The sequence below is a fragment of the Pungitius pungitius genome, chromosome 16, assembly GCF_949316345.1.
Source record: "Pungitius pungitius chromosome 16, fPunPun2.1, whole genome shotgun sequence".
NCBI lineage: Eukaryota > Metazoa > Chordata > Actinopteri > Perciformes > Gasterosteidae > Pungitius > Pungitius pungitius.
Window position 1 is genome coordinate 17,430,392 of NC_084915.1, and position 26,165 is coordinate 17,456,556.

The window sequence follows — 26,165 nt, forward strand, 5'->3', positions numbered from 1 at the left end:
TTTGTGATTAAAATGATTTATATTTAGATATTCATTATTGTACATATAAATATATAGAAAACAATCCATAACACGATGTTTTGTCTATAAAGTCTTTTTATGGTAATTTAATGGTCTTAGTCATGCTTTTGGTTGGAATTTAATCCATCTCTGAAGCGACGGGCCGCTGTCACAGGAAGAAGAAGAAGTTCGGACGGATGCAGAAAAACCTCCTCAAAGTATTTCAGGGCAATCGAAGTCAAAGTTGCTTTTTAGTGTTTTTTTTGTGAAAATCAAAAGAAAATGTCAGGTTGAAATCTGGTTCCACATCGTTACGAACAGGCAGTGATCTGATGTACGTTTGCTGTTATGTGCTTTAGAAAAGTTTACATCTGGGACTTTAACGCATTTCTTCAGGATCTCAAAGCAACAACCAGTCAAGAATAAACCTTTTTACCTTTAAAAAGATTCGTGACCAGTCGCCAAAAGAATGACGTTCAGTATATCAACATGGACAATAAATGAGATTCAAGGTGTATTAACCGTTACAAGATATTATTCACCTGCTTAAAAGGAAAACTTAACAAATGAACACTTTTGAGAAATATGCTTATTTCCGATAGGCGAGAAGATCAATGTCACTCAGGAATTAGCACAAGATTAGCTTAGCTTAGCAAAACGACTGGAAGTAGGCGGAAACAGCTAGCCTAGCGAGTTAGCGCCACAACATTGACACGGGACACAGACCTTCTGGTGGGTTACCTTGCTCAACAATTGCATTGCTCAACTGCATCAATTGCTTTGTCCGAAATGCAAATATAGTTAGTTTCTTCAGTTATTTCCTGGCGATAGGTATGTAGAAACTATTTATTTTTATCGGGAGGTATAAGCTTGAACTTTATTCCGTACATAAGCAAAAGTCTCTGCACCACAAAAAATAACCTTTTCATTGTTGGGTCAAAAAAAACAACAAAAAAAAACATTATTACCGGCCAGCAAACCAGCCATAAAAGTCATTTCTACGTCTGTTTTTGTTTGGACTAAACAAACAATTCATTAATGAACTACAGAACCCCCCCCCCCCCCAGACTAGTTCCAGTTTTATGCTAAGCTAGGATAAAGACATACAAAGACATCTGGGGATGGACTGAATGTTGAGTTTTCAAAACATAATCAGTGAGGTGAGAAGACAGCTTGGCGTGAAACAGTCCACAAAATGAGTAAATCTACTTTTCAGCATTTGCAACTATGTGGCTGAATAAGTACAGTAGAGGAAAAGTTTGTATGTTTACAGCAGCGAGTCCTGAAAGAGACGATGGACCTTCCCGACACTCACAATCAGTCCGGTCCGATCCTCGTGTCTTTTTTTATTGTCTCTTAATCTTTTTCTGTTCATCCTTCAAAACATGCAACTTTTTTCATTTCATATCTCCAGTGTTTTAAAATCATTTACGCAGTGGATTAATATTATGGCAACAAAAAAAGAAAAGAAAAAAAAGAGTCTCTTCTCTTTGTGGTGAAACATTCCAAACAGTGATGATAACTTCATGAAGTCTCCAAATCCTCCAGGATGAAATCTTCAAAGATTCCTCCGGAGGAGAGTGACCACGCAGCGGCATTGAACCTCAAGAGCGAGAGAGAAGGACGTCCGCCATCACTGAACCGCATCTGAAAAGAACACCACAGACAAAAGGGCCTTTAGATCCGCTGTGAACCGGATGAGCCGAGGCTGGAGATGAGGAAACGTCTACGGAGGTAGAACGCACCGCTGTGGTCATCCGAGTCGGTCTCGCTGTGCGCGCGTCGCAGCAGCTCGTTGTACTTTGTCTCCACTTCCTGGGAATCAGAGCGAATCTAGTCAACGCATTGCCGACGCTTTGGGTCTGTCAATCAAAAAAAAAAAAAAAAAACACGGCAACGGACAAGAAGCAGCGCGCGGGGGGGGGGGGGGGGGGTGGGGGGGGGGGGGGGGGTCATGGGACGCCGTCTACCTTCAGGTACTGCAGGTCGGCCTGCAGGAGGCGCAGGTGGGTCATGAGCTGCCGGCTGAGGTTGGGGCCTCCGGCGCCCCCCGCCTGCGAGGAGAAGGACAGCAGCTTTCTCATGTCGATGCCGACGTCGCCGCCGCCGCCGCCGCCGACCCCCCCGTCGTCGTCGGTGCTGCTCTCGGAGCCCCCACCGAAGTCCAGAACCACAAAGCCTCCTGGGGTGGAGGACAGAGCGCAGTGGAAATGCATGTTGTTTGTGTACCATGACACATATGTCCGTTAGCCGCTTAGCTTAGCACAAAGAACTGAAACATGAGGAAACAGGCAGGTTTTTCTTATTCTTTTCGCGCATTTTCTGTTCCCCCTTAACTTTTTTATTTTTTATTGCTGTGAATAACACGCCACAGAAAGTAAAACGGGTCAGGAGCAAAAGAACCCCCCCCCCAAAAGTGCTTTGGGCCCGATGACGTGGTGCCAATGTTCTAGTCTCTAGTCTCATGTCATTCAAGTATCAGCTGCTCCTTTGATACGAAGAGGCCTCACCGTTGTGTTCAGGCGTCTGAGGAGGCTCTGCGTGTCCCACCGGGAGCGGAGGGTCTTCTTGGCGTGAACCGGCGGGCGCTCGGCCCTCGGGGGCCGCGACCTCCTGCGGCTCCTCTTTCTCCTCCTCTGCCTCTCTGCTGATGTGGCTGAAAAGGGCCTGCTTCAGCATCGCCACTACGGGACACAGAGCGTGGACATCGTCTCGTAACCTGGACTCTCTCGGGGGGGGCGAGTTGTTATTTGGGTGGACTGGCCCTTTAATAAAAAGGTGGAACTCACATGTCCTGAGAGCCTCTTCGCCTTTAGAGGAGCGCGCGCCCGATGCGCCGCGCTCGAGGTCTTCATCGGCGATGCCCGGCAGCGACGCTTCCTGCAGGAACGGCAGTCCGTCCCCCAGCTGCCCGTCCAGGAAGGCTTCCAGCTCCCTTTCATCCACCTCCTCCTCCTCTTCTTCCTCCTCCTCCTCCTCCTCCTCCTCTGCCACCGCCTCCTGTTCCTCTTCCTCCTCAGCGTCCTCCTGTCTGTCTGCTGCAACCAGCTCCTCTTCCTCGTCCTCGGATTTCATGCCGTCGAACGGGTTGACCCCCGGCGCTTGAATGTCCGGAGAACAGGCGGCATCTTCACGTGGAAGACATTGAGGTTTGGATTCATGTACACAACACAGTAATCAATCAAAAGAATGATACATTTAGACAGTATATTAATAAATACGTTTATTCATTTGATTTAATGATGTTTGTGTTGAAATGATTCATCTTCATCATTAAGTTTAGAAAAGTTTAGAAAGCTACAAAGTAATAGGCCTTTGTGCTTTATAAATGATCTAAAATTATCAAAAGTATCCTTTTGATTGATTGATCAGATTGACTTCTTGAAGTTAAGGTGATTGAGCGGCTGCTACCTGAGGGATGGAGGCTTTCGCTTGAAGTCTCGTTGGGATCTTTGCTCGCTTTGGGCATCCCGCGTTTGATGATGTCGAAGGCGTCGCGCTCAGCTCTGAAAACACAAGCAAACGCACTTTTGAAAACAGTCAAAAGGCCCCAAAAAACAGTCAAAAGGCCCCAAAAAACAGTCAAAAGGCCCCAAAAGGTCGTCGGCGGCGAGCCGAGCGGTCGGTCGGCGGCTGCTGGACTCACTGCGACCGAGCCGGAGGCGCCACGTGCCTGTGGCCAGGCTGGGCCTTCATGGCGTCGGCGCCCTGCGTGATCAGACGCTGCCACCTGGACGGGGGTGAGGGGGAGGGGGGGGAGGGGGGTGAGACCCATCGAAGGGAAGCGGGGCGAGTCGTGTTATTTTTTTGGCGGCGGAGACTTACGCTCTCTGGTCGGACACCGTCTGAGCCATCAGCTCGTAGATCTGAGCCCCGTTGTCCGACATGGACAGCACGAAGAAAGACTTGTTGTCTGCAGAGGACAGAGGAGACAAACGAGGATCACGGGGACACCGGACGTGAGAGTTACCGGGTTTTTTTCGCGGGGTCGGCTGGTTTTTTTCCGGCTCCTACCGGTCGCGACGGGCCGGACCAGCACCGTGTTGAGCTTGATGACGGGGCTGAAGATGTGTTTGGTGTCGGCGGAGACGGCCGGATTCTTCCCGTGAAACCTGAGGACCAGGCGCTCGTCCTGCTTCTGCAGCAACACCAGGATGTCCTCCAGGAGGATGGTGTACAGCTCTGGAGAAGAAGAGTGTGACTGAATCTGCACATTGAAGAAGATGCTATTGTCACATTCAGGCGCGCGTGGACGTACCGATTGTCTTTTCCTTGTTGACCTTCCAGGACAGAGGTCCCTCGTGCACCATCTTCCTCTTGGTCAGGTCCAGGTTCTGCAGGACAAGAATCAAACCCACGGTGAAACCGACGAGGACCCAAGCCGACGGCTCCTTCGTGAGAAGACCCCGCGGCGCCTTACCCTCAGCTCCAGGATCATGGGGTTCTCGCTCTGCTTGAGCGACGAGAGGTCTAACCTCTTCTGATACTCCTCCAGCCTCTGAGAAGACACAACTCCATGCATCTTTACAACGAACGCCACGTCTTTTTGTCGCGGCCGTGGTTCTGAACGAGTAAACGAGCGGGCAGAGGGGATGGGGAGGGGGGAGGGGATGGTGGCACCTGTTTGTTCTCGGCCTCTTTGACCGCCTGGTTGACGTGGTCTAGGATCTTCTTGCAGCATTCGGCAGCTCTCTTCACCTTTTGCCTCTCTTCTCCGTCTCCTGGGGAGCAAACACGACCAGCCGCTTAGCGAAGGAACCCAACACGTTCCCCTCCCCTCCCCCCACCCGCCCCACCCACACCTGGAGCAACGCTCAGGCGGGTTCTCCTACCCGTGTTCTTGGCGATGTTGTCCAGCAGCAGCGGGTACTTGGTGACTCGCTGCATTTCCACAGGAATGATGTCTTTGAGCTGCAGCCGGCGACACAGACGGTTGCTCTCAGCCTCCTGGGGGGGGGGGGGGGAAAGAGACAACAAGAAGACATTTGCATTTTAGCTGATCCATACATCTAATCTAAAGAATTATACGAACGCCTGACTTTAACCAACTCTGATGCGAGGAGTTTAAAATGTGTCCCTCTGGGTGTCCCACCTGCATGAAGGAGGTGAAGCGCTGGTCCTTCTTCTGCCTGCTCTTGATGAACTCCAGAGCGGACGGCTGGTTGCTGCAGAAAGTTCCCACCGCCCTTTTTATTTTCTCCTCTTCCTCCCCGCTGAACTGGAATCACACACACACACACACACACACACACACACACACACACACTCAGATAACAAATGAAACACAGGGAGAACCAGCGCAGCGAGGCGGTTGGCGCCGGTCGTACCCACGCCAGGAGGTCGTCGCCGATCTGGCCGATCACCGACGTCTCGCTCCGCTTCCGGATCGCCGTCATTTGCTCCGTCACCGAAACTGTCAAAAAGAAGTGAGAAGGAGTGTTAGGACATGAACGTTCTCCTCTGTTTTCCTCCGTCATGTTTCATTATTCTCTTGACGCCGAAATGCGTTTCGTCATCGACAAGGTTAAGGGACCTTCTGATTGGTTGGGCAGATGTTTTGGTGTTATGCTGTGTTATCTCTTCATGGAGCATCCACCTTGACCTGCATGCATTTAGAACATCCAGATGCAGACTCCTACAGGATGAAAATGTACAGGATGTACAGGATGAAAATGCAATCTGGGACGTTACCGTGTAGCTGGATGATTTCCTCCAGGTTCCTGAAGATGTGCTTGATGTCCTCTGGAGGCAGGACGCCGTCTCTGGTCAGCCGCTGGCAGAAGACGCCGTCCAACACCTTCAGCATCCTCAGGTGCGCCCGCTCCGTGTAGAAGAGCTCTGGAGGTGGAACGCGCGCTTAACACGCGCTGGGGATTCGGCGCCCTCATCATTTCTTTTAACCCCCCCCCCACCTCCTGTCGCCCACTCACCGTTGATGACTTCCTGCCGCTTGATCTCCTGCGGCGTCAAGCTCACCAGGACGCCTTGGCTGACCAGACTCTGCCAGGTCAGAAGGTTCTCCTCCCGCTCCGCCTCCCCCGAAGCCTGGTCGTCCTCGCTCTGCAGCTCCATCCTGAGGGCGGAGGGGGGCACCTTCACTCATCTCCGTTAATGACACTCACAATAGTCATCATCTGATTTTATACTTAGATACGCAAATAATGCAACACTTGATGAAACATGTGTTGAAGAACAGACATCTGAAGGTTTCAAAGGTTTGTACAAAAATAAATGTTGTTATCTGACATACATACATCTGCTCCATGTTTTTAAAGATAAAGTAGTATAAATGGGTCTCTGAATGAGGTGTGAACAGAAGAACCTTCAGAACCCAGAGAGGAATGAAGCTGTAACGTTTGGAGGAGCTTGTAGATCAGTGTGAAGTTTAGTCACATGACCAACATGTTGAAGACACTACTGGTGACGCAATAGATATCAACAGTGAGTTTTTAAGGTTTAAATATGCAAACTAAGTCATTATCTAATAGACCTCTTGAATTCGGGAGAAATATAAATCTTTTCTCCAGTCAGAGGGACACGTAAGCAAAATGACCCCAAAAACAAAACAAATCTGAACACCTGAAGGCCTCCTGGTCCTCCTCCTGCAGGTGATCCAGGTTGGAGGGGCTGAAGTCGAACTGGGTGCCGGTGGGACCGGAGACGGGCTCCTGGGGGTCTCCAGCCTGCAGACCCTCGCCCGCTCTGGGCTGCATGCAGAACGGAGACACGTCTGGGGAGAGGACGAAGAGCAAATTCACAAACAGGCCCGTCCCCCGAATCCCTGAAGGAGCAGAAGAAGACGTGTTCCTCACTGGAGTCCGAGTCCGGTCCGCTGGCGTCCGAGGCCTGCGCGGAGGGCGGGCTGAGCGGGGGGGAGGAGCCGCTGAGGGCGCAGGGCGCGGGCGGCGCAGCGGCGTCCGGTCCCTCGCGGGCCCGAGCCGGGCCGGAGGCGGAGGAGGAGTCGGGCTGCTCGGGGATGCCGGAGGTCGGGTGGGGGAGCGGCTTGGGCGAGCGCTGCTTGTTCAGCTCCACGGCCTTACCGACTGCACGCACACCAAACGCCACGTTCACAAACGCTGGAGACGCCTCCGCTCGCCACGAGAGGTCAAAAAAACCATCATGTTCACAAGAACGTCACCTGAAGTGGAGTCCACTCGGCTCAGGCGCCGGGGCGGGCCCAGGATGTTGGGGAACCGAGGCTTCTTCACCTTCTCCTCGCCCTCCTTCTCGGGCTTGATGCTCTTCTGCTGGTTCAAAATGGCGGTTAGTTATGCGGGAGCAGGCGAGCTAACGCTTCGACCCGTGTGCCTGAAAGCAGGGATTTAATAAGAGGAACCAACCATGATCTTGGGCAGGAAGTTGATGCGCGCTCGTTTGTGTTCGAGGCCTCGAGGCTCCTTCACCTTCACCCCGAGGTGCTTCATGTAGGTGAGGATCACGTGCTGCATGGTTTGGCTGCAACGAGACAGCGAAGAAGCAAGAGACTGAAAATGTATTCATCACACAATTATATATATATATTTTTAATCCATTGATGATATCACAAAAAAAAACCTCCCTGGTCTTACCACTTGTCCTCTTCTGTGGGATACGAGGAGAACCTGCAGAGAGCAGCTCAGGGTCAGCCCACAATGACACAAGGAGTCGACTGTGCTGTGTGTGTGTGTGTGTGTGTGTGTGTGTGTGTGTGTGTGTGTGTGTGTGTGCGCGCGCTCTCACAGGATGTCATCGACCTTGGAGAGGATGTGTTCTGCACAGGAGCATTCCCTCTCCAGGGCCTGGTGGTCCTTTCCTCCCTCGGAGCCCAGCTTGGACAGCTCGTCCTCGGCCAGAGTCAGACCCATGCTGCGCTTCTGCCTGCGGCGCACAACCACAACACCGACACGCGTCAACACCCCCCCCGGCGCTACGCAAAACCAACCCTCGGCTCCTCCACCTGCACAGTCGAGCGACAAGTCACCTGAAGTCCTCCAGGTTCTTCAGCAGCTCTGGGATCAGTGCGTCCTGCACCGTCTGGATGTGCTGCCTGCAGAGCTCCTCCGGGATCAACTCCAGCCTCCGCCGCTCTGTGCAGACACCAAGAGGCGTCAGTACGCTGACAACGTGACGCCAAATAGGCCCCCGCGGCGAGAGAGTTCTCTCTCATGTTATTTTAAATAATCAAATCATTTAAATCCTTTGAAGAAGTCGCCGTTCGTTCCACTTACCGAGTTCAGCCGCGACGGCCTCCGGCACCGGTACCTTGAGGTTCTGGAAGAGACAAAACGAGCCAAAAAGCGGTGAATGAGGCAGGAAGGTGGTTGGAGGGGGGGGGGAAGCTGAAGCCAAGAAGGGAAACTCACAGCCGCTCGGTCCACGAAGAGCGAGTGGAACTCGGCCAAGAAGCGGCGGCTCTCTCTGGCGCTGGTCTGCTTGAGCACGTCGGCGTAGAGGAAGCACAGCTGACAGCGGGGGGAAGGACCGGAACCATCGTTAACCAATCACCACCATCCCTCCAGCCTGCGTGTGTGTGTGTGTGTGTGTGTGTGTGTGTGTGTGTGTGAGTGAGTACCAAAGGCGCCGGGTCAAACTGAGAGACCACGTGGTGGAGGAAGACGGCGAGGTGAGCCGGGCGAGACTTGAGCGAGTCGATGCTCTGGAAACAGCTGCAGGGCCCATCGATCTGAGGCGAGAGCAACGGGGATCAATGGCGCCGCTCGGGGGGCCTCAAGGGTCCCACTCACTCAGGTTCATTCAGGTACCTGTTCCTGCTGAGAGTCAAAGTAGTCATCTTCTGCTCCGATGATCTGGGGGTTGAGGAGGTAGGGAGGGCTACCCACAATGCACTGGGCACCAGAGTCCTGAGGGATATGGATACATGTATATATGGTGTTTATGGTTTGTAAAGGCGTGGTTAAATGCACTGAAGTTGCACAATTATATATGAAAAACGAGTTTCACATTAACAGAAAATTCAGCTTTGTACTGAATATATAAAATATGTAATAATTCACAATAGACTGTTTGATAAACTGTCCAACAATGCAGTAAAAAAACAGATTAATCCGAGTTATTGTTATGCTTCTCATCTCTTGTGAACACACGGTCAAAGTGGTGCTCTGAGGTTAAACGGATCAAAGACGGCCTCGCTCTGATAGTGTGTCTGTGTGTGTCTGTGTGTGTGTGTGTGTGTTACCGTATCAGCGGGGTCCTCGGCGTCCGGCGAGGGGCAGAGGTGGAGGCCGTCCCGCCGGCTGGCGTCCGGGCTTTGACAGGGCGTCTCTCTTTTAGCCTCTGTGGGGGGGCTGCTTTGCATCTAACACACACACACACACACACACACACACACACACACACACACACACAGTACAACACCACACTTAAGCCAAATTGATTGTTTAGTCTGGTGCTGAATGCTGGGAAATCCCCAAAGGTTGAAAGTGGGACCATTTCTTCTCTACTTATAGAAGTGATGAAGAAGGAGGAAGTCGTTAAGGACTTCCTGTCGGAGCGTCTGATCATATTATCAATAACAGCAGTTTGGTGATTAATGTCTTCTGGTCAATGCGGTTCATCTGCTTTTATACCCACAGAGTTATTGTTGGTGGGGGGCCCGGCGGTGCTCCTGTGGCCCTGTGAGGTCGGGGTCTGTTCCCTCGTGGGGGGGCCGACGTCCCCGTCCTCCTCCACAACAACAACAACAAGGACTGTACTTTAGATCCAGCGTCAGGTACTTAGTGTACTTCTACAGATAGTACTTCATGTCACTTTGTTTGTACTACTAACCATTACTACCACTTCACCTCAACCAGCTACAATCCTTTTACATTAATGCATTATTGATAATAAAACATTGGAATATGGAGCAGTGTGACAGGTGCAGGTCTGTTTTTACTTATTTGAATGATTTAAAGTTTCCTTTATTCAAAGAGAGTTGGGGTGAAGAACTTCTTCATTCATTCCTCTCACGTGCTGGAGGAGACGCGAGTATGGAATCTGGTCTGAGACCTTCAAATGAACAAAGCACAAGTTTGATCGCAACCTCCTGGATGTGGACGAGTGGTTCTTTTTACCTGTGATGCTGCTTCGCTGAGCTGCCCCTGCAGCAGGGAAATGTGCTTCTTGGCCTCCTGCACCTCCTTCAGTAGTTTGGGCCCAGGGTTCCTGCTGTAGTCCTCCTCCTTGGTCTGAACACAAATTCCAGCGTGCTGAAGTATCGATATGTGAAGATACGCAATGGTCACACACACACACACACACACACACACACACCTGTAGCTCCTGCTGCTCATCGGTTAGCATCCTGTGCAGGTGGTCGGCTGTCTGGCTGTGAGCGGTTTTGTTCTCATCCTAAAAAAAAGAGAGAAAAAAAAGGCCAAAGATAGTCAGAGACACAGTAAAAAAAAGGGTGACATCATCGTCATTGTTTAGGTGCTCATGGGACGATTATTAAAGAGTTTGTTTTTTTAGGAAAGATTAAATTGGAATTTTCACAACCAGATCTGACCCCTGGTTCTCACATTAGAAATAGAACTCGAGCTGCTAGTGAGATGTAAACACTGTGTGTGTGTGGGGGGGGGGGACGTGTCCCCGTCCTCTACATGAGAGACGCTGTCTTCCTGCTTCCTCACCCAATCAGGCGGCGAGGAGGCGGAGGCCTCTCCACCCGGCGGTGCAGGCGGGAGGCCCGGCGGCGGAGAAGAAGGCGGGCGGACCTTCTCCTTCTTCTCCTCGTCCTCCTCCAGGGGGATGTGGGGGAGCCCCGGAGGCCTCCCCAGCACCGTCAGCGCGACATAGGAGCCCGCTGCCAGAGGGGGAGTCACGGGAAAGGAATGAAGGGCGGGAACAAACGCTGACGCACGGGCGAAAAGCATCGCAGTCAGCAAACCCCCCCCCCATGAGGGAGAGAGAGAGAAACATCTCGCACCATCAAAAGGATACATTGTGTCACGAAATACCCGTCTTGTGCGAGCCAGCTGTGCACACAAACAGTGGGGGGGGCTGAAAATAAACCCCAGTATAAACCACACTTACATTTTATCAGCATCACAACCTCGACGTGGTTTGAATGTGTGACCAAGGTCCCGTTAACCTGTCAACAAACATTCACTTTTATGTTCTCACTCACTTACTCATTTACTTACTCATGAGTGAATGAGTAAGTGAGTGATTAATCAATGACCTTGATGATCCGGTCTCCCGTCTGAACACCGGCTCGCATCGCAGCTCCATCTGAGGCAGGAAAAGACGGAGTCAGAGAGACGCGTGACGGAGCGGGGACACGCGGAGAGGCAGGTCCCCGGTGTAAGGTCACACTTATTATGTCCCCACAGTGTACAAAGCCAAGCATACGTGTGTGTGTGTGTCTGTGTGTGTGAGAGAGAGAGAGAGCTTTACCTTCCTTTACCAGCTGCACAAACACTGGGTTGTCTCCACTCACAGTCAGCCCAAAGCCGTTTTCATCTCTCTGGATTATCACACAGCGCTGCACAAGACCTGTGACACACAAACACACACGTTGCACAACATGCTACCAAAGGGGCAGCGAGAAGCGACACGGATGATCCGGCTTTGTGCTTTTGGTGTTTTTGTGGGAAACCTCCTCCACACAGGAAGTAACAATGCGTGTGCAATGATGCTTTATTTAGGATGCAAGTGTTTCCAAATACTCAAATAAACTGATTAGTTTGGTCCTTCTCTTTGACAGAGTACAGTGATTTTAATTATAAGACTTGTGATGGAATAAATAGAAACAAGTGAGTTTTCTTGGAAACAAAGCTGAGGCCTGACCTCTAAAATCCGTCCTGCAGTTGATGTTATTCAACTATTTTATTAGATTTTCAAGTTAGCAAGGTACCATTTTTCATCTTCTTCTTCACTGTCTCTGTCTCTTTGCACGTTACCGCCACCAACACGCCATCCGCGGAAAACGTATTTGAATCGGTTTCCATCTATTAAAACGGACCTTTGTTCTGTTGTTTTGATAATTCTGGAAGTCACATGACCGGATGCCCGGCTAATAATACCCCTCCTGACCCGGCGAGAGCAGCATTGGTAGAAGGCGCTCGTATTCTTTCACTGGGTCAGGGGTTAGAAACTTCCATCTGGGAAGTTCTTCCTGTTTGCCGGCGAGGAAGAGGAGCGAGTCATTCGGTTCTTCCTCTCCCGGAGCACCAGCTGAGGAAGACGAGTGGACGATCGCTCCTCCACGAAAGGAGCCACCTCGGCCCTTTTTGATTGCCTTTTCTTGCACGTTTTCAATTTCAGTTAAAATGTTTTTTTTTTGTACGTGACGATGAGGAGCCTGAAGGTCGGAGATGAAGAGCGTCCTCTCACCTGTCGGGTCAAACTCATGTTTGAGCGCGACGGAGGATTTCTCATTCTTGGGTTTCTTGTCCGTGGGCTCCTTGTTGAGAATGCTCGGGGTCCTGGACGAACACACACACACAAAACCAGTAGATGTGAACACATTTTTCTCACCAACGACTAAACTAATTTACAAGATTTGAACGCATCACGACAAACTTATAATTTCACTAATACTATTATTTTACGGAATAGACCTTGAAGGCATCGTGATGCAACTCAATGCAACAAGCCTCCCTCAGCGCTAGCCGTGCTAGCTAGCTCCGATGTTCCCCAGAGCTAACGGCTAGCCGGCGCTCGACCCACTGATCTCCAGAGAGGTTTGTGGTTCAGGATGCGGCGTAACCACGGAAACCGCAGAGAGCCCTTAACGCCACGTGGCGGGAAGTCGGGGGCCCAGGTGTTGCTCGGCGTACGGACAGAAAGCCTCCAGTTAAGAAGAAGGGTCATTATTGCGTGAGCACTCAGTGTTCTCAAGAGTAACCTAAATATCAAGAGCACAGACACCCCCCCCCCCCATCGTCCCAGAGCTCCTCCTACTCGTCCCGCGAGACGCTGCCGTTCCTCCCGTCGGACAATGGGGGCCCCGGGCTTTCAACAATGGCTCCCAACATCAGGGCCAACTCACTATACTGTGGCTTTGTGGGACAGATTCCCGGAAACGGAGACTGGGGATCTTGGCTGGGCTCCAGTTCCCTGAATGTGGGGAGAAGGCTGGGAAAAAGAGGAGGAGGAGGAGGAGGGACAAGTGTCTTTGAGGGAGGACAGACTACTGAGAGCCGGGGAAATTTCAACTCGCGAGAAGACGCCTTCAAGTTGAACCAAAGTGACGAGCAGGAGGCCGATGGCACCGAGGGAGCCGCACACTGAACAGAGCCGTGTTTTGGTGGAGGCCCTTAGATTGGACGGCCTATTTAGAGAGCCTGGTCGCTGCTGATAAGAAAGCCAGACAGATTGCATCCTGCTCGCTGGGTGGCAGATAAAAGCGGGGGGGGGGAGGGGAGGGGGGGGGGACAAAGAGCACAAAGAGGTTTGATTCAGACTGCAGATGTTTTTTTTTTCTTCTTTAGATCTGGTCAGGTGAGGATTATGATCTGAAAACATAGCTGGTGGTTCTGGACAGCAGCATGAGGGACGAGAGGAAGTGAAGGTGGAAGGCGGCGAGGAAAGGTTCCCGTGGCGTAGCTCGCAGAGGTCGTCGACCTCGGGCCTTTCCCCCCGATGATCTACTGTCAAGGGTTCAGAAGTTCACCGGGTCCTCCCCAACAAGAAGGAGAAGCGTTCCCTCCGTGTGGAAAGTTCTCCGGCGCCAGGATTTTACTGCGATTGCATTGAGCGCCGCGTCTGCCGCCCGAGTCGATTCAGACCCTCTTTGCGTTCTCACTGCACAGCCACCGAAAGAGGAACGTAGATGTGAAATTTAAAAAAAAAAAACACGCAGCAATCTACTTGTGCCTCAAATGCCAAAAATACCAGAGGATCCCTCTGGGACGATAAGAGCGAGGCACTCGGCTGCGGAGGGTTGGAGACTAAAGCCCAGAGGAAGACACAAAAAAAGGATTAATGCCTCCATGACAAGTAGATGATTACATTTCTCTCCTCACTTTCAGACCCACAAAGCTCAAAACGTTGGATATGAAGTATTTTACAGCGCCCCCCCCCCCTTGACTCAATGAAGAATTAAACCCTTACACGGGCAGAGTGATTGGGATCATATCCCTGGCAGGACAGCGCGTCCAAACCGGACGACACGGGATTCATGACTTATCGGGGGGGTTTATTATGTGAACAGGAGCCAGTAAATGAAACAAACTGGTATGAATCATGAGTCACTGCCCTCCGTGTGTTCTTTGACCTTTGGCCCTCTGCCACGAATAAGCGGTGTTTGTCTTTAAAGATGAGTCTTCTTAAGCGTTATTTGAATTATTTGACCATGCAGACGGCCCGGACTCATTTTCCTGAATGAGCCGTCCTGCTCTGATGTGTGGTGGTCTGGTGGGCCTGACAGACATTGTTCAACGGTGATGTCACCACTTCCCGTCAGAGGGTGGAGGGGGGGGGGGGGGGGGGGGGGGAACACACGGATCAGCAAAACTGTGCGACAAAGAGCCGGTTCCACGGCCTTGTGGCATTGGGCTTGATCCCAAACCCTCCAACTCAGCGTCCCCCAATGGACACAAGAGCAAACAAATAAATAAACACATTAATGACCTTTAGTCAGGGACGCAACATAAAGGTTTGCCTTCAAGCTGCATTCTGTGTAGTGACCAGCAGGGGGCGACTCCTCTGCTCCCATAGACGTCTATGAGGAAATGACTCTACTTCTGTGTAGGGACCAGCAGGGGGCGACTCCTCTGCTCCCATAGACGTCTATGAGGAAATGACTCTACTTCTGTGTAGTGACCAGCAGGGGGCGACTCCTCTGCTCCCATAGACGTCTATGAGGAAATGACTCTACTTCTGTGTAGTGACCAGCAGGGGGCGACTCCTCTGCTCCCATAGACGTCTATGAGGAAATGACTCTACTTCTGTGTAGGGACCAGCAGGGGGCGACTCCTCGGGTCCCATAGACGTCTATGAGGAAATGACTACTTCTGTGCAGTGACCAGCAGGGGGCGACTCCTCTGCTCCCATAGACGTCTATGAGGAAATGACTCTACTTCTGTGTAGGGACCAGCAGGGGGCGACTCCTCTGCTCCCATAGACGTCTATGAGGAAATGACTCTACTTCTGTGTAGTGACCAGCAGGGGGCGACTCCTCTGCTCCCATAGACGTCTATGAGGAAATGACTCTACTTCTGTGTAGTGACCAGCAGGGGGCGACTCCTCTGCTCCCATAGACGTCTATGAGGAAATGACTCTACTTCTGTGTAGGGACCAGCAGGGGGCGACTCCTCGGGTCCCATAGACGTCTATGAGGAAATGACTACTTCTGTGCAGTGACCAGCAGGGGGCGACTCCTCTGCTCCCATAGACGTCTATGAGGAAATGACTCTACTTCTGTGTAGTGACCAGCAGGGGGCGACTCTTCTGCTCCCATAGACGTCTATGAGGAAATGACTCTACTTCTGTGTAGTGACCAGCAGGGGGCGACTCTTCTGCTCCCATAGACGTCTATGAGGAAATGACTCTACTTCTGTGTAGTGACCAGCAGGGGGCGACTCTTCTGCTCCCATAGACGTCTATGAGGAAATGACTCTACTTCTGTGTAGTGACCAGCAGGGGGCGACTCCTCTGCTCCCATAGACGTCTATGAGGAAATGACTCTACTTCTGTGTAGTGACCAGCAGGGGGCGACTCCTCTGCTCCCATAGACGTCTATGAGGAAATGACTCTTGATTTATTCCCTCAGGAAACATTGTGAACATAAGTCTTCTTTAACACATAATATTTCAGCAAATGGAGTCAAACTTTTTTTCAACCTAACATAATAGGCTTTCTTTTCCAAAATATTTTTGACTTTATATTTTAACTTTTTTTTGGAAGTATTTTCCGACCCAACATATTTTTAATCCATGTCATTTTTTAGCCTAATGTATTTGGACTTTTTTCTCAATTTTTTTTTGAGCGAATGTTTTTTTCAAAAACGTTTTTGTGTAATATTTTTTAGACTTTTTCTCCATTTTGTTTTTTCACTTGACATATTTGAACTTTTTTCCAAAATATTTTTTGACCTGAAATATTGACATTCTTTAAAAAAAAATGTCATTCTAATGATTAAAAAAAAATGTTTAAAAACTTTTTGTCCCATAATAGTTTGACCAAAAATATTTAGACTTTTTTTTTACAAAACATGTTTCATTTTAATAATTAAAAAAACATTGTCTGACCCATTTTTTAAAAACTTTTTGTCCCATGATAGTTTGACGTACAGACTTTTTCTTACAAACATTTTGAGGTTTAGGGCGGAGCTACAAAGTAATTGACAGGTCTCTATCATAGACTAACACGGCTTCTCCTCTTCAGCCCTATATGGTCATTTCAAAATGACAAACAAAATGGCTGTCCATGAACCAACGAGTGTTGTCATGACGACGCTGTCCTCTTTTTCTATACAGTCTTTAAATGTTAAAAGCTATAAAAAAAAAAAAAAGGGACGGAGCAGCCAAAATAAAACCCAGGTTGTGTCACGCTGTAGTTTTCCTTCAAAGCCCTAAACTGTGCTGAGCCTTAAGGAGCTTTTGCTGGTGAAGAGGGTTGTTTTGGTCCGATCTCTGGAGGAGAACATGTCCCACGCTGAGGGTCGTCACATCCAGTCGGTAAAACATTGCACGCGTCAGGAGAAACCTCGAGCCGAATTCCTCTCACTGAGAAACCCTTGAACAACGTCCAGGAAGTGACCCAACCACAGCTGGAGTCGGAGCAATTGTTGCCCGGCGACTGAAACCTTTTCGTTGATCTCAAACTTCAGCCGTCCGAAGGGAATCGTTCTGCCCAACGAGGAGGACTTCATCAACGTCGTTAATATCATCGCAGATTTAGGATATTAGACTAAGACTTTAGTGTCTTTTCCTGGTTCTAATGGCTGCATTACAGTAGAGCGATGACATTTAGTGTACCAGCTGTTCTATTGATTCCTTTTACACACTCAATATTGATGGTTATTTATAAAAAAATGTAAACGTGTGAAAGCACAAATGGTCGACCCTAGAATGTTGCCATTGATGTCGAGGTATTTGCTTTTTAAAATGTGCGATATTTGATTCTCACAACAAGTGCCTTAAATTCCACTTTGTTAAAACGTTGGTACTCCAAGTGAAACCTTCAATGTAATAATGTAATACTTGTGCTCGTGACAAAGTATTTTCACAGAGCGGTTTTCCCGCCTTGACTTATGGGAAAGTACTTATTCCGACACTTTGCTTCAGCAGCAACCTTGAAATCCACAGATAAGCGCCTTGTTTAGAGCATCACATCAGAGCTTCCACCCGGAGAGACACTCGGCTACAAGTAGAAGGATTAATATCCACGTGTGCTTTAAGTAACAACAGTAAACAGTCAGAACGGCCCGTTCAGAATAATATACTGTACAATACTGGATTAGAATTGTTGATGCACTGTGAAGGTACAACAAACATGAACTAATTCATGCACTGCTAGCTTGTGAATTTCTCCCCTTAATGCATAATTATATAATAAAATGCATCATATTGTATCAACTGGTTGCACATTATACGTTATGTTATCAGACTGAAAGTGCAAAGTAACTAATAACTAAAGTGATCGCATTAATGGTGTATTTGCCTCTAGAGTCAAGTACATAAAGTACAACATCTTCAAATGAAAGAAACCTGTACTTAAAGTAAGTGCATTAAAGTATAATTGGTCTAATTATGTCTAAATTCTATTGTGATTTGTTGAACATTTTGCAAGTTATTTTGCTAAATGAAATTTTGTAAACAAGTTATGAAAATGATCAGCGCATGTTTGATTTTTTTGTTGACACAGTAGAAGCGTTTGGTCTCGTGTTTTGGATAAAACTGGACCAAGGTTTGGGGATTTTAATGACATCACTGAGAACTGAATTTAAAAAAAAGGGTTTAAAAAAAAAAAGAAGCAAAAAACAACATTCACATGTAATAAATCTAACAAATCCAACTAGAGTCGAACAAAGCGGCAGAAACGTCTGCAAAAAAAAAATCAATTTCAGGGTAAACTTTCCCTTCAAGTCTGTGATCTAGTGTGCGTGTGTGTGTGTGTGTGCATGTGTGTGTGTGCGCGTGTGTCATGCTTTCCACCTCCACCGACTGTTTCAGCTGCACATGGTCTGTTTGTGCACATGTGATGGAAACATTACACACGAGGAGGCCTCGGTCCGGTTGAGGAGCGGACGAGCTGCCGGGCTGAAGGTCGCCCAAATCAAAATGACTTTGTTTGACTTTCGGGGGGGGGGGGGGGGGCGGTCATGTGATGCCTTTGTTTTGGCTTTTCCCCAGAGGAAACTCCTGATTGCCCGAGAGTAAAAATACACCAGCGGCTCATGTGGAGCGGCAACCTTTTGAGGGCTCAAAGTCCACCCGTCAACCCTTAGTGGGGCGAGTTGTTCAGTGCCACTCTTTTACCTCTGCCTCGTCTGGTGGATTGACAAAATCAACACACGTCAGTCATCATGTGACCGTGTGAAGCGCCGCGGTATCAGAAGAACCGCACACGGGACCCTCCGCCGGGGGGGGGGGGGGGGAAGGAAGCGCTCACACAACGAGGCGCTTTCCATCGAGGTGCCACGCCGCGCGGGGAGCGAACCCCCTCGGGCCTACGGGACGTTATGAACTGCACTGGGTGGACCTTTGAGGGCCCAGAAGGTCAAGAAGGAATCAGTCCAGGGATACGCCCCCTGCAGGCTGGGAAGAGGAGCATGTCATTATGGGAGGGGGGGGGGAGTGGAAAAACCGAGCCCCGTTCTGCTTCGTGGTTTGATGAAGGAGCCCTTTCTGGAACTCCGTTGAGAAATCTGTAAAGTTAAAAGTTTCCTCCGATAAGACGCCCGAGTTGGACGATAAGTGAAGAGCTCACAGGGAGTAGTAAAGACATCCGGGACATCGAGCATCTCTAAGTGCACTCAACCCAACCGTATTTACATTATCTAACGACCCCGGAGGACATCCTGTCCCACAACCATGCGACGCGAAGAGGACGTGCTAAATGAAATAAAAATAACACTTCTTACCAAATTGTTTTTTTGTTGTTGTTGTTTCACAATTTCTTTGCCGAATTGACCGAAAATGCGTAACAATGTGGCGGAGGGTCAGAACATCGACTTCTGTCCGCTGTGCCTTATGCAACGTGTAAGAAAACCTTTAAATTGTGCCTTTTTTAAAAAAAACAAAGTTTGGCGTGAGGCGTTCAGGCGCGTTTCCATTCATCAAAGCCACTCGGGAAGAAGAAAAAACCCCAAGTGGACTCGTGGACCCGAGGTGCCTTCACGTGCTTCAATGTGGACGAGGAGGCGAAAAGGTGCGCGTCGCCTACCTGTCAGTGAGCGTGGGCTGCGTGCAGCTCATTGGGGCTTCCCTTGCGACCTGCTTTCCCGACGACTTCACCCGAATCACGTCATGTCACGACCATCAGGTCCGACCAGCCTGACTCATTAGAACGGTCCACGCGCACAAACGTCGACGACTCGTTATATCCAGCATGAAGAGGGATTTTTTTTGTGTTGTTGTTGTTCTTCTTCTTCTTCTTCTTCCAGGGAACAAAGTCAAGAGGGAACGAAGAATAAAGTTTTACAAATGTACGTTTGGTCCGGAGAAGCGGGGAGAAGCGGCGGTTTCCTGGTCACCGGGGTGATCATCAGACATCTGGAAGAAGAAAAAAAAACTCAAAGAGTCTCCCCGAAACGGCCTCAGATTACCTCCAAATCCGAGTGGAGGGCATCGCTGTGTTCCCTAGGAAATGCTTCCACGATGACAGTCCAGGCTACATTCCAGATTACCCCCGGGGGGGGGGGGGGCTATAACTTCAAACTAAATCCAAAATGAACGTCCAGAGCCTCTGTAGCATCCTCCTCCTCCAGGTCTGTTCGCTGTAATCCTAATCCTAATCTGGGAATGCTTTTTTTTTACTTGCAACAAAAGTGATGATGCAAAATGGAAAAAAAGGAAATGCTTTGTCGCGCGCCGCCCCCCAAAAAAAGAGTCAAAAAGAGGAGAAAAGCCCACCTTCCATCCTGTTGCGTTCAAGAACTCCTCGTATTTCGCTAAACTGGCAGATTTAAAAGCATTAATGTGGTTTTATTTGAACTTTTACTCGCTATTTATCAGTGTTGGAATGTAATTAGCACAATTGACTTACAGTACGATCTCGAGGTACTTAAAAAAAACGTTAATTTTACTCAATTGATTTGACAATTAAAATTATATACGAGGGGTTAATTTTCAGACTAAAGTTCTTGATTTAAAAAAAGATAAATCCTCAAATGTTATGTATTGTTAAAATAAACAAGTTGTTGCCAATAGTTTTGGGTTGTGACCTTTTCATAAAAACAGTGTTTGTGCCTTTCATGTTTCATAAGTTATTTCACAAGTTCCAGAGAAAAATCAGTGTGGCTCAGAGGCAGGTACACCTTTACACAGCTAAATAATGAAAATTAATTCAATACATTATAAATAGAGTATCAACATAAACAGACTTTAATTGTTTTTTTTGTGTGTGTGCCGTCTACCTGTAGGGGGCAGCACCGCGCCACGTCCACCAGAAGACGCCTCCCGTGACGTCATAGATCACACGAAGAAGAAGAGAGCCGCCCATCCGTCCCCGGGCCAGCAGCAGCTAGCTAGCACGCAACGTAAACACTGGGACATTTCTGGGTTGACTGAGACATTTCTGGCAGTTCAGCATTTTATTTGCCCGCCGCTGTTCATCGAAAAACAACCACGCGATGCGGTAGTTTGGCCCAAAGTCTTCAGGTGCGCCATGTTTGTTTGTGATCTCGGATTAACCAAGGCCTTGAAGTTGTCCTGCTAACGGATGGTAAGATATTGATGTGTTCGCAGGTAACGTTAATTAGGCAAAAGGTTGAACTGATCAAATACAACGCCCCTCTGGTTAGAGGCTCGACCACGCCTCGCTTTGAATATTTCAGAGGTGTATTTTAACGTTGTTTCTTTTTCTATTGTGCTTCTGGTGAAAACGCAGACCGAGTGTGACGTGCCCCGCTTTGTCGTTGTTGACAGATAAATATAACGGCTAAACATTCGAGTTATTCGTCTTTAAATGTCGGAACCTGGTGGCACCAAACGCACAGGTGTGTAATTATTGAACTATGATTTTACTTATCAATTGTTTTCTAAGCAGGAGTTGCCTTAAGGAATACCTCCTCTTTTTGTTGGCCTTGTCCGCTATGGATTGTAGTTACAGGGATGTCCGGTGGTGGGCGGTGCTAGTCAGTGTAAACAGGTCGCGACGATTTGAGAAAAGACACTAAATAGGAATCTGATTTACAAAACTGTCTCCTTCTAATGCAGTGTTTACTCCTTTTTTGTTTGAGTCCCATTTGCTTCATGCTCAATTGTCCAAAGTAAACCCACTAGACCGAGATGAATCGGGCATCAGCAGGACACATGTTGTAAATAACAGCAGGGGGTTTGCTCTTCACTTCCCACTCAGCTCATTTCAACACGACACCTTTCGTCCTTTATCCATTTTTGAATTAAAGCTGCACAATCATAGAGTGGATTAATTACTCACAGCACATCCTCTGGGAGAGAAGCTTCTTCATGGAAGGGACTAATTCATTCAATTACACTCGTTAAAATGCGCCATGGAACCTTTCAGTCGATGCATTTAGCTCCCTCTCAGCACACAGTCATTGTGTATGAAAGATCATTTTCTCGTCAATCAGACTGTTCTGGTGAAGTGAAGAACTCAAACATGATTTTGTAGATTTGTTAACTATATATTGAACTTTTAAATGTTAAGAATCAAAGATGTTCTTCTCTCATTGTTGTTGGAGCTCTTTAAAGAGAGCCAACACCTGTGACATTTGTTGATAGATTGTTGTCTAATGTTCCGTTCTCTGGTTTAATCTCAACTCAGCCCATGATTCAGCTGGAGAAGCCAGTGCTGGCTGGAACCATGCCTGTGGTATGGCCCACCATCCTGGACTTGGGCAGGGACGAGTGCAAAAGAATTCTCCGAAAACTAGGTATGATCACATGAGTCTGTTATGAACAGTGGAGGAAACACGGCTGTAAAAGGGATTTCTACCTCTCAATAAGACCAAGAGATTCTTATTTGAGTTTGGCGTTTTGGTTTCTGTTTCCCAGAGCTGGAGGCGTACGCCGGCGTCATCAGCGCCCTGCGAGCCCAAGGAGACCTCTCAAAGGACAAGAAGGATTTGCTGGGAGAACTCACTAAAATCCTCGGGTGATTGTTTCTTACATATTCTGGAAGTTCATCATCGAGAGAGAAAACACTTTGGCTTGATTTTAAATAACCGTTTTTCTTCCTGTTTTTTCCCTTGGCGCCACCCTCAGGATCTCAACAGAGCGCCACCGCGCAGAAGTCCGCAGGGCCGTCAATGATGAGCGCCTCACCACCATCGCATATCAGTGAGTGTCCTCTGCCATGTGGGAGTGTCCTCTGCCATGTGGGAGTGTCCTCTGCCATGTGGGAGTGTCCTCTGCCATGTGGGAGTGTCCTCTGCCATGTGGGAGTGTCCTCTGTCATGTGGGAGTGTCCTCTGCCATGTGGGAGTGTCCTCTGCCATGTGGGAGTGTCCTCTGCTATGTGGGAGTGTCCTCTGCCATGTGGGAGTGTCCTCTGCCATGTGGGAGTGTCCTCTGTCATGTGGGAGTGTCCTCTGCCATGTGGGAGTGTCCTCTGTCATGTGGGAGTGTCCTCTGCCATGCGGGAGTGTCCTCTCTGTCCATGATGTTTTTATAGTGGGGAATTGTAGTTTTGACTTTTTGTACTTTTTCTCAGTATGTCGGGTCCGAACAGCTCGTCCGAGTGGTCCATCGAGGGACGCCGGCTCGTCCCCTTGATGCCGAGGCTGGTGCCGCAGACGGCGTTTACCGTGACCGCTAATGCTGTGGCCAGTGCCACGGCCATTCAGAATGCCTCCATGCTGTTGCCAGCGGAAACGGGAAACAAAGAAGGTGAGTCGCCGTCTCTTTATTGGACTTTTGGACAAGTGCTGCGTTCACATTCTCTCAATATTCTATTGACATAGAAGGTTAATCTTTGTTAATCAGATTGTACATTAAATGAGCGTTTCTTCTCCTCCCTGCAGTGGTTGTGTGTTACTCCTACACGAGCACCACCGGCACCCCCACCAGCGCCGCCGCGACGAGCGGCGCCGTAGGAGCGGCCGTGAAATCCCCGCGGCCGGCAAGTCCCTCGTCCAACGTGGTGGTGCTGCCCAGCGGGAGCACCGTCTACGTGAAAAGTGAGATCGCCGAAGTCGACTTCGCCTTTTTCGCTCTGCGTCTTTTAATGTGTTTAACAAAATACGTCCCACTATTCACTGACGCTGAATACACCGCCGACACGTCCCCGCTGTCCTTCCAGGCGTCAGCTGCTCCGACGAGGACGAGAAGCCGCGCAAGCGCAGGCGGACCAACTCGTCCAGCTCGTCGCCGGTGATGCTGAAGGAGGTTTCCAAGGCGACGCCGTTGGTGTCCAAGAACATCACCGTGCCGGTGAGCAGCCCCAAGATGAGCAACATCATGCAGAGCATCGCCAACTCGCTGCCGCCGCACCTGTCCCCCGTCAAGATCACCTTCACCAAGCCCACCATCCAAACCACCAACACCACCACGCAGAAGGTGGGTCCACGCCGCCGCCACCGCGCCTCTCTGCACCCCCCCGTAGCCTCTTTCTTTCTTTTTTTTGACGTCTCATCTTCATTCAGGTGATTATCGTGACAACTTCTCCCAGCTCCAACTTCGTGCCCAACATCCTGTCCAAGTCTCACGCTCACAACAACGCCGCTCTGTCCAAGCTGGTCTCCACCTCGGTGCTCACGGCCACCGCCCAGAAGCAGACGGTGGTGTTCCCTTCCTCCCACACCGTGGCGGTGACCACGGTGGTCTCCTCCACGCCGTCGGTGGTCATGTCAACAACATGTAGGTCCTTCCTCTGCTCTTTCAGCATCTGTTCTGAATGAGTTTGTTTGAGGTTTTAACAAGTCGGGACTTCACCGCCGGTTCCTGCACACAGACTCCAACACATCTCCTCTTTAGTGTCACGTTAACACGCTGTTAGCCTTGTTAGCTCAACAGCTCTGTGTTCGCCGCTGCAGGCGCTTCTTCAGCCGGAGTGAAGGTGGCTTCGGCCCGACTTCCCTCGCCTAAGACGCTGGTGGGATCGCCGGCTCAGATCCTGGCCCAGTTCCCCAAACAGCAGTCCCCCAAACAGCTGCAGCACGGCTCATCTCTGGGAGCCATCAGCCAGGCGCAGGCGAGCAGCACCTCTCCGGGCTCCAAGCCCACCATCCAGATCAAACAGGAGTCCGGTAAGCCGCCCGACATCTCTCTGGTTCTTGATGTTTTCCTTTTAGATCTTTGGATCTTTTGGATCTTTATCGCTTTCTTGACTTTTCTGCTCTTAATTGTTCATCTTTCCTTATATGTATTTCTTTGTCACTTTTTTCTTTTGACTCTTACCTCTTTATTTCTTTGTGTCTTCCTTTTTGTCCTTATTTCTTTCATAATCCCTTTTTTAAATTCCATTCTAGTTGCCTAAAGTTATATTTGCACATTTAAAGAACAGATTATGAAGAGACAACATAACATGTGAAAGCATAAATGTTTTATTAATGCTTTTTCCACAGGGACCATTAACACACGAGTGCAACATCTTCTGTTGTAGAATATAAGTGCTTTTTTTTTTTTCTTCTTCTTTGACCTAATTAAATGTTACAGGGGTGAAGATAATCACTCAGCAGGTTCAGCCCAGCAAAATCCTGCCCAAGCCGTCGGTGGCTTTGTCCAGCAGCAGCTCCTCCCCCATCATGGTCGTCAGTAGCAACGGAGCCATTATGACGACCAAACTGGTCACGCAGTCCACAGGTGAGGGACAGAAACCCCCCTGTACTCGGCACAGACACCCGGGCATAGTTACTAAATAGCAACCCTGTGTCTTTTGCAGCCACCCAGGCCACCTACACCAGGCCGACCGTGAGCCCCAGCCTCGGCGCCAGAATATCCGCCTCCAGCGGCGGGGCCACCTACGTCAAGACCACCAGCGGCAGCATCATCACGGTGGTGCCCAAGTCTCTGGCCACGCTGGGCGGCAAGATCATCAGCAGCAACATGGTGTCCGGTGAGTCCGCGAGGCGAAGGTTCCGCGCCGCCGTCATCTCGCTCTGCGCCGCTCTCTGCAAAAACGTCGACTCCGCTCTTTTTTTTTTTTTTTTTTGCAACAGGGACGACGACCAAGATCACCACCATCCCCATGAGCTCCAAGCCAAACGTCATCGTGGTGCAGAAGACCACGGGGAAGGGGGCCACCATCCAGGGGCTACCTGGCAAGAATGTGGTCACCACCCTCTTGAATGCCGGGGTCAGTGAAACCTCGCTGTGATTTAAATGATCACATGTGATTTAAATGATCACATGTGATTCCCACAAATCTAACGGAGTATTTTGCTTTAGTGGTTTTTATTTTTTGAGAGGAAATTATTTGGCAACTTTTTTTTACAAAAATGGCAACAATTCTTCCAGCTTCTGAAATGTGAATGTTTTCTATTTTTCTTTCTAACTCTTTATTTTGGGAACTCTACGGACCAAACTATTGATTTAATGAATTAATTCAGCAAACAATCAGTACACTTATAGGCGAAATGGTGATTAATAAACTAATAACTCTTTCAAATGATTCTGATGGCATAAATGTTTGTTGACATCTTTTTGTAATTCCACTGTTGTTGTCTTTTTTGATACAACCACTAGGTGTTGCCAAAGTTTGAAACCTTCACATCCTACACAAAGGTCCTTTAAACATTTTTATCAAATTGCATTTCCTGAATTCAAGGTTTTAAAATGTGTTAAATGGAGTTCTGTGTTTTTCAAGAAATAGTTTGGATTTTTTTTTTTTTTAATGTGTTTTCTGGTGTGGAGTTTGATGTTCAGATTGACTGTTGGATATTATTACATACTAATCTGCATCCAGTTAGCTTAGCACAAAGACTGTAAACGAGTGGGAACAGCTAACCTGAAAATGTAGAACTGCTCCTTTTTTTAAAACTTCTCTTGCCTTAAAATGATCCAGCGACTTATGTGTAGGGCTGCAACTGGCTCGTGCTTTCACTCATTGTTGGACATGAGCATTTGGACTCGACCGTGTCCAAAGAGCATCACTGGGTTCCTCTGGCGTGT

At 49.0% G+C, this 26,165-nt stretch overlaps 2 protein-coding genes across 8 annotated transcripts in view; one reads left to right on the forward strand and one right to left on the reverse strand.

Annotated features, from left to right (window-relative positions):
• On the reverse strand, positions 1-20,147 carry LOC119215647 (rho guanine nucleotide exchange factor 12-like). Of its 4 annotated transcripts, none has more exons than XM_037467958.2 (38): positions 19,315-20,146; positions 12,316-12,407; positions 11,377-11,475; positions 11,162-11,211; positions 11,014-11,071; positions 10,611-10,783; positions 10,252-10,329; positions 10,053-10,166; positions 9,571-9,660; positions 9,176-9,295; positions 8,742-8,840; positions 8,552-8,662; positions 8,343-8,441; positions 8,208-8,250; positions 7,961-8,066; positions 7,720-7,857; positions 7,569-7,601; positions 7,341-7,455; positions 7,139-7,247; positions 6,813-7,043; positions 6,580-6,730; positions 5,931-6,073; positions 5,692-5,838; positions 5,328-5,413; positions 5,093-5,218; positions 4,833-4,947; positions 4,621-4,721; positions 4,421-4,498; positions 4,259-4,334; positions 4,015-4,182; positions 3,826-3,913; positions 3,647-3,730; positions 3,412-3,506; positions 2,790-3,128; positions 2,511-2,684; positions 1,971-2,182; positions 1,746-1,815; positions 1-1,647 (listed from the first exon to the last, which is right to left on the reverse strand). In XM_037467958.2, exons 1-38 carry the CDS (start codon positions 19,344-19,346, stop codon positions 1,634-1,636), a joined length of 4,257 nt encoding a protein of 1,418 aa, XP_037323855.2. In that variant the 5' UTR covers positions 19,347-20,146; the 3' UTR covers positions 1-1,633. The 4 variants fall into 4 exon arrangements, with proteins under 4 accessions (XP_037323855.2, XP_037323853.2, XP_037323854.2 ...); XM_037467956.2 differs by having other exon boundaries at positions 9,571-9,663; XM_037467957.2 differs by having other exon boundaries at positions 7,139-7,244; positions 9,571-9,663; positions 19,315-20,145.
• Positions 19,795-26,165, forward strand: part of emsy (EMSY transcriptional repressor, BRCA2 interacting) — an 11,179-nt gene continuing 4,808 nt past the window's right edge. Inside the window, exons 1-14 of one of the 4 annotated variants that reach the window (XM_037467965.2) lie at positions 19,795-19,858; positions 20,513-20,814; positions 21,880-21,988; positions 22,110-22,209; positions 22,320-22,394; positions 22,768-22,943; positions 23,078-23,233; positions 23,356-23,612; positions 23,699-23,912; positions 24,089-24,301; positions 24,711-24,857; positions 24,937-25,110; positions 25,214-25,350; positions 25,740-25,778. In XM_037467965.2, the coding sequence (XP_037323862.2) occupies positions 20,812-20,814; positions 21,880-21,988; positions 22,110-22,209; positions 22,320-22,394; positions 22,768-22,943; positions 23,078-23,233; positions 23,356-23,612; positions 23,699-23,912; positions 24,089-24,301; positions 24,711-24,857; positions 24,937-25,110; positions 25,214-25,350; positions 25,740-25,778 (1,800 nt within the window). In that variant the 5' untranslated portion in view covers positions 19,795-19,858; positions 20,513-20,811. Of the gene's footprint in view, positions 19,859-20,330; positions 20,815-21,879; positions 21,989-22,109; positions 22,210-22,319; positions 22,395-22,767; positions 22,944-23,077; positions 23,234-23,355; positions 23,613-23,698; positions 23,913-24,088; positions 24,302-24,710; positions 24,858-24,936; positions 25,111-25,213; positions 25,351-25,739; positions 25,779-26,165 lie in introns of those variants that run through there. The other 3 variants (XM_037467966.2, XM_037467967.2, XM_037467968.2) reach the window with 3 other exon arrangements.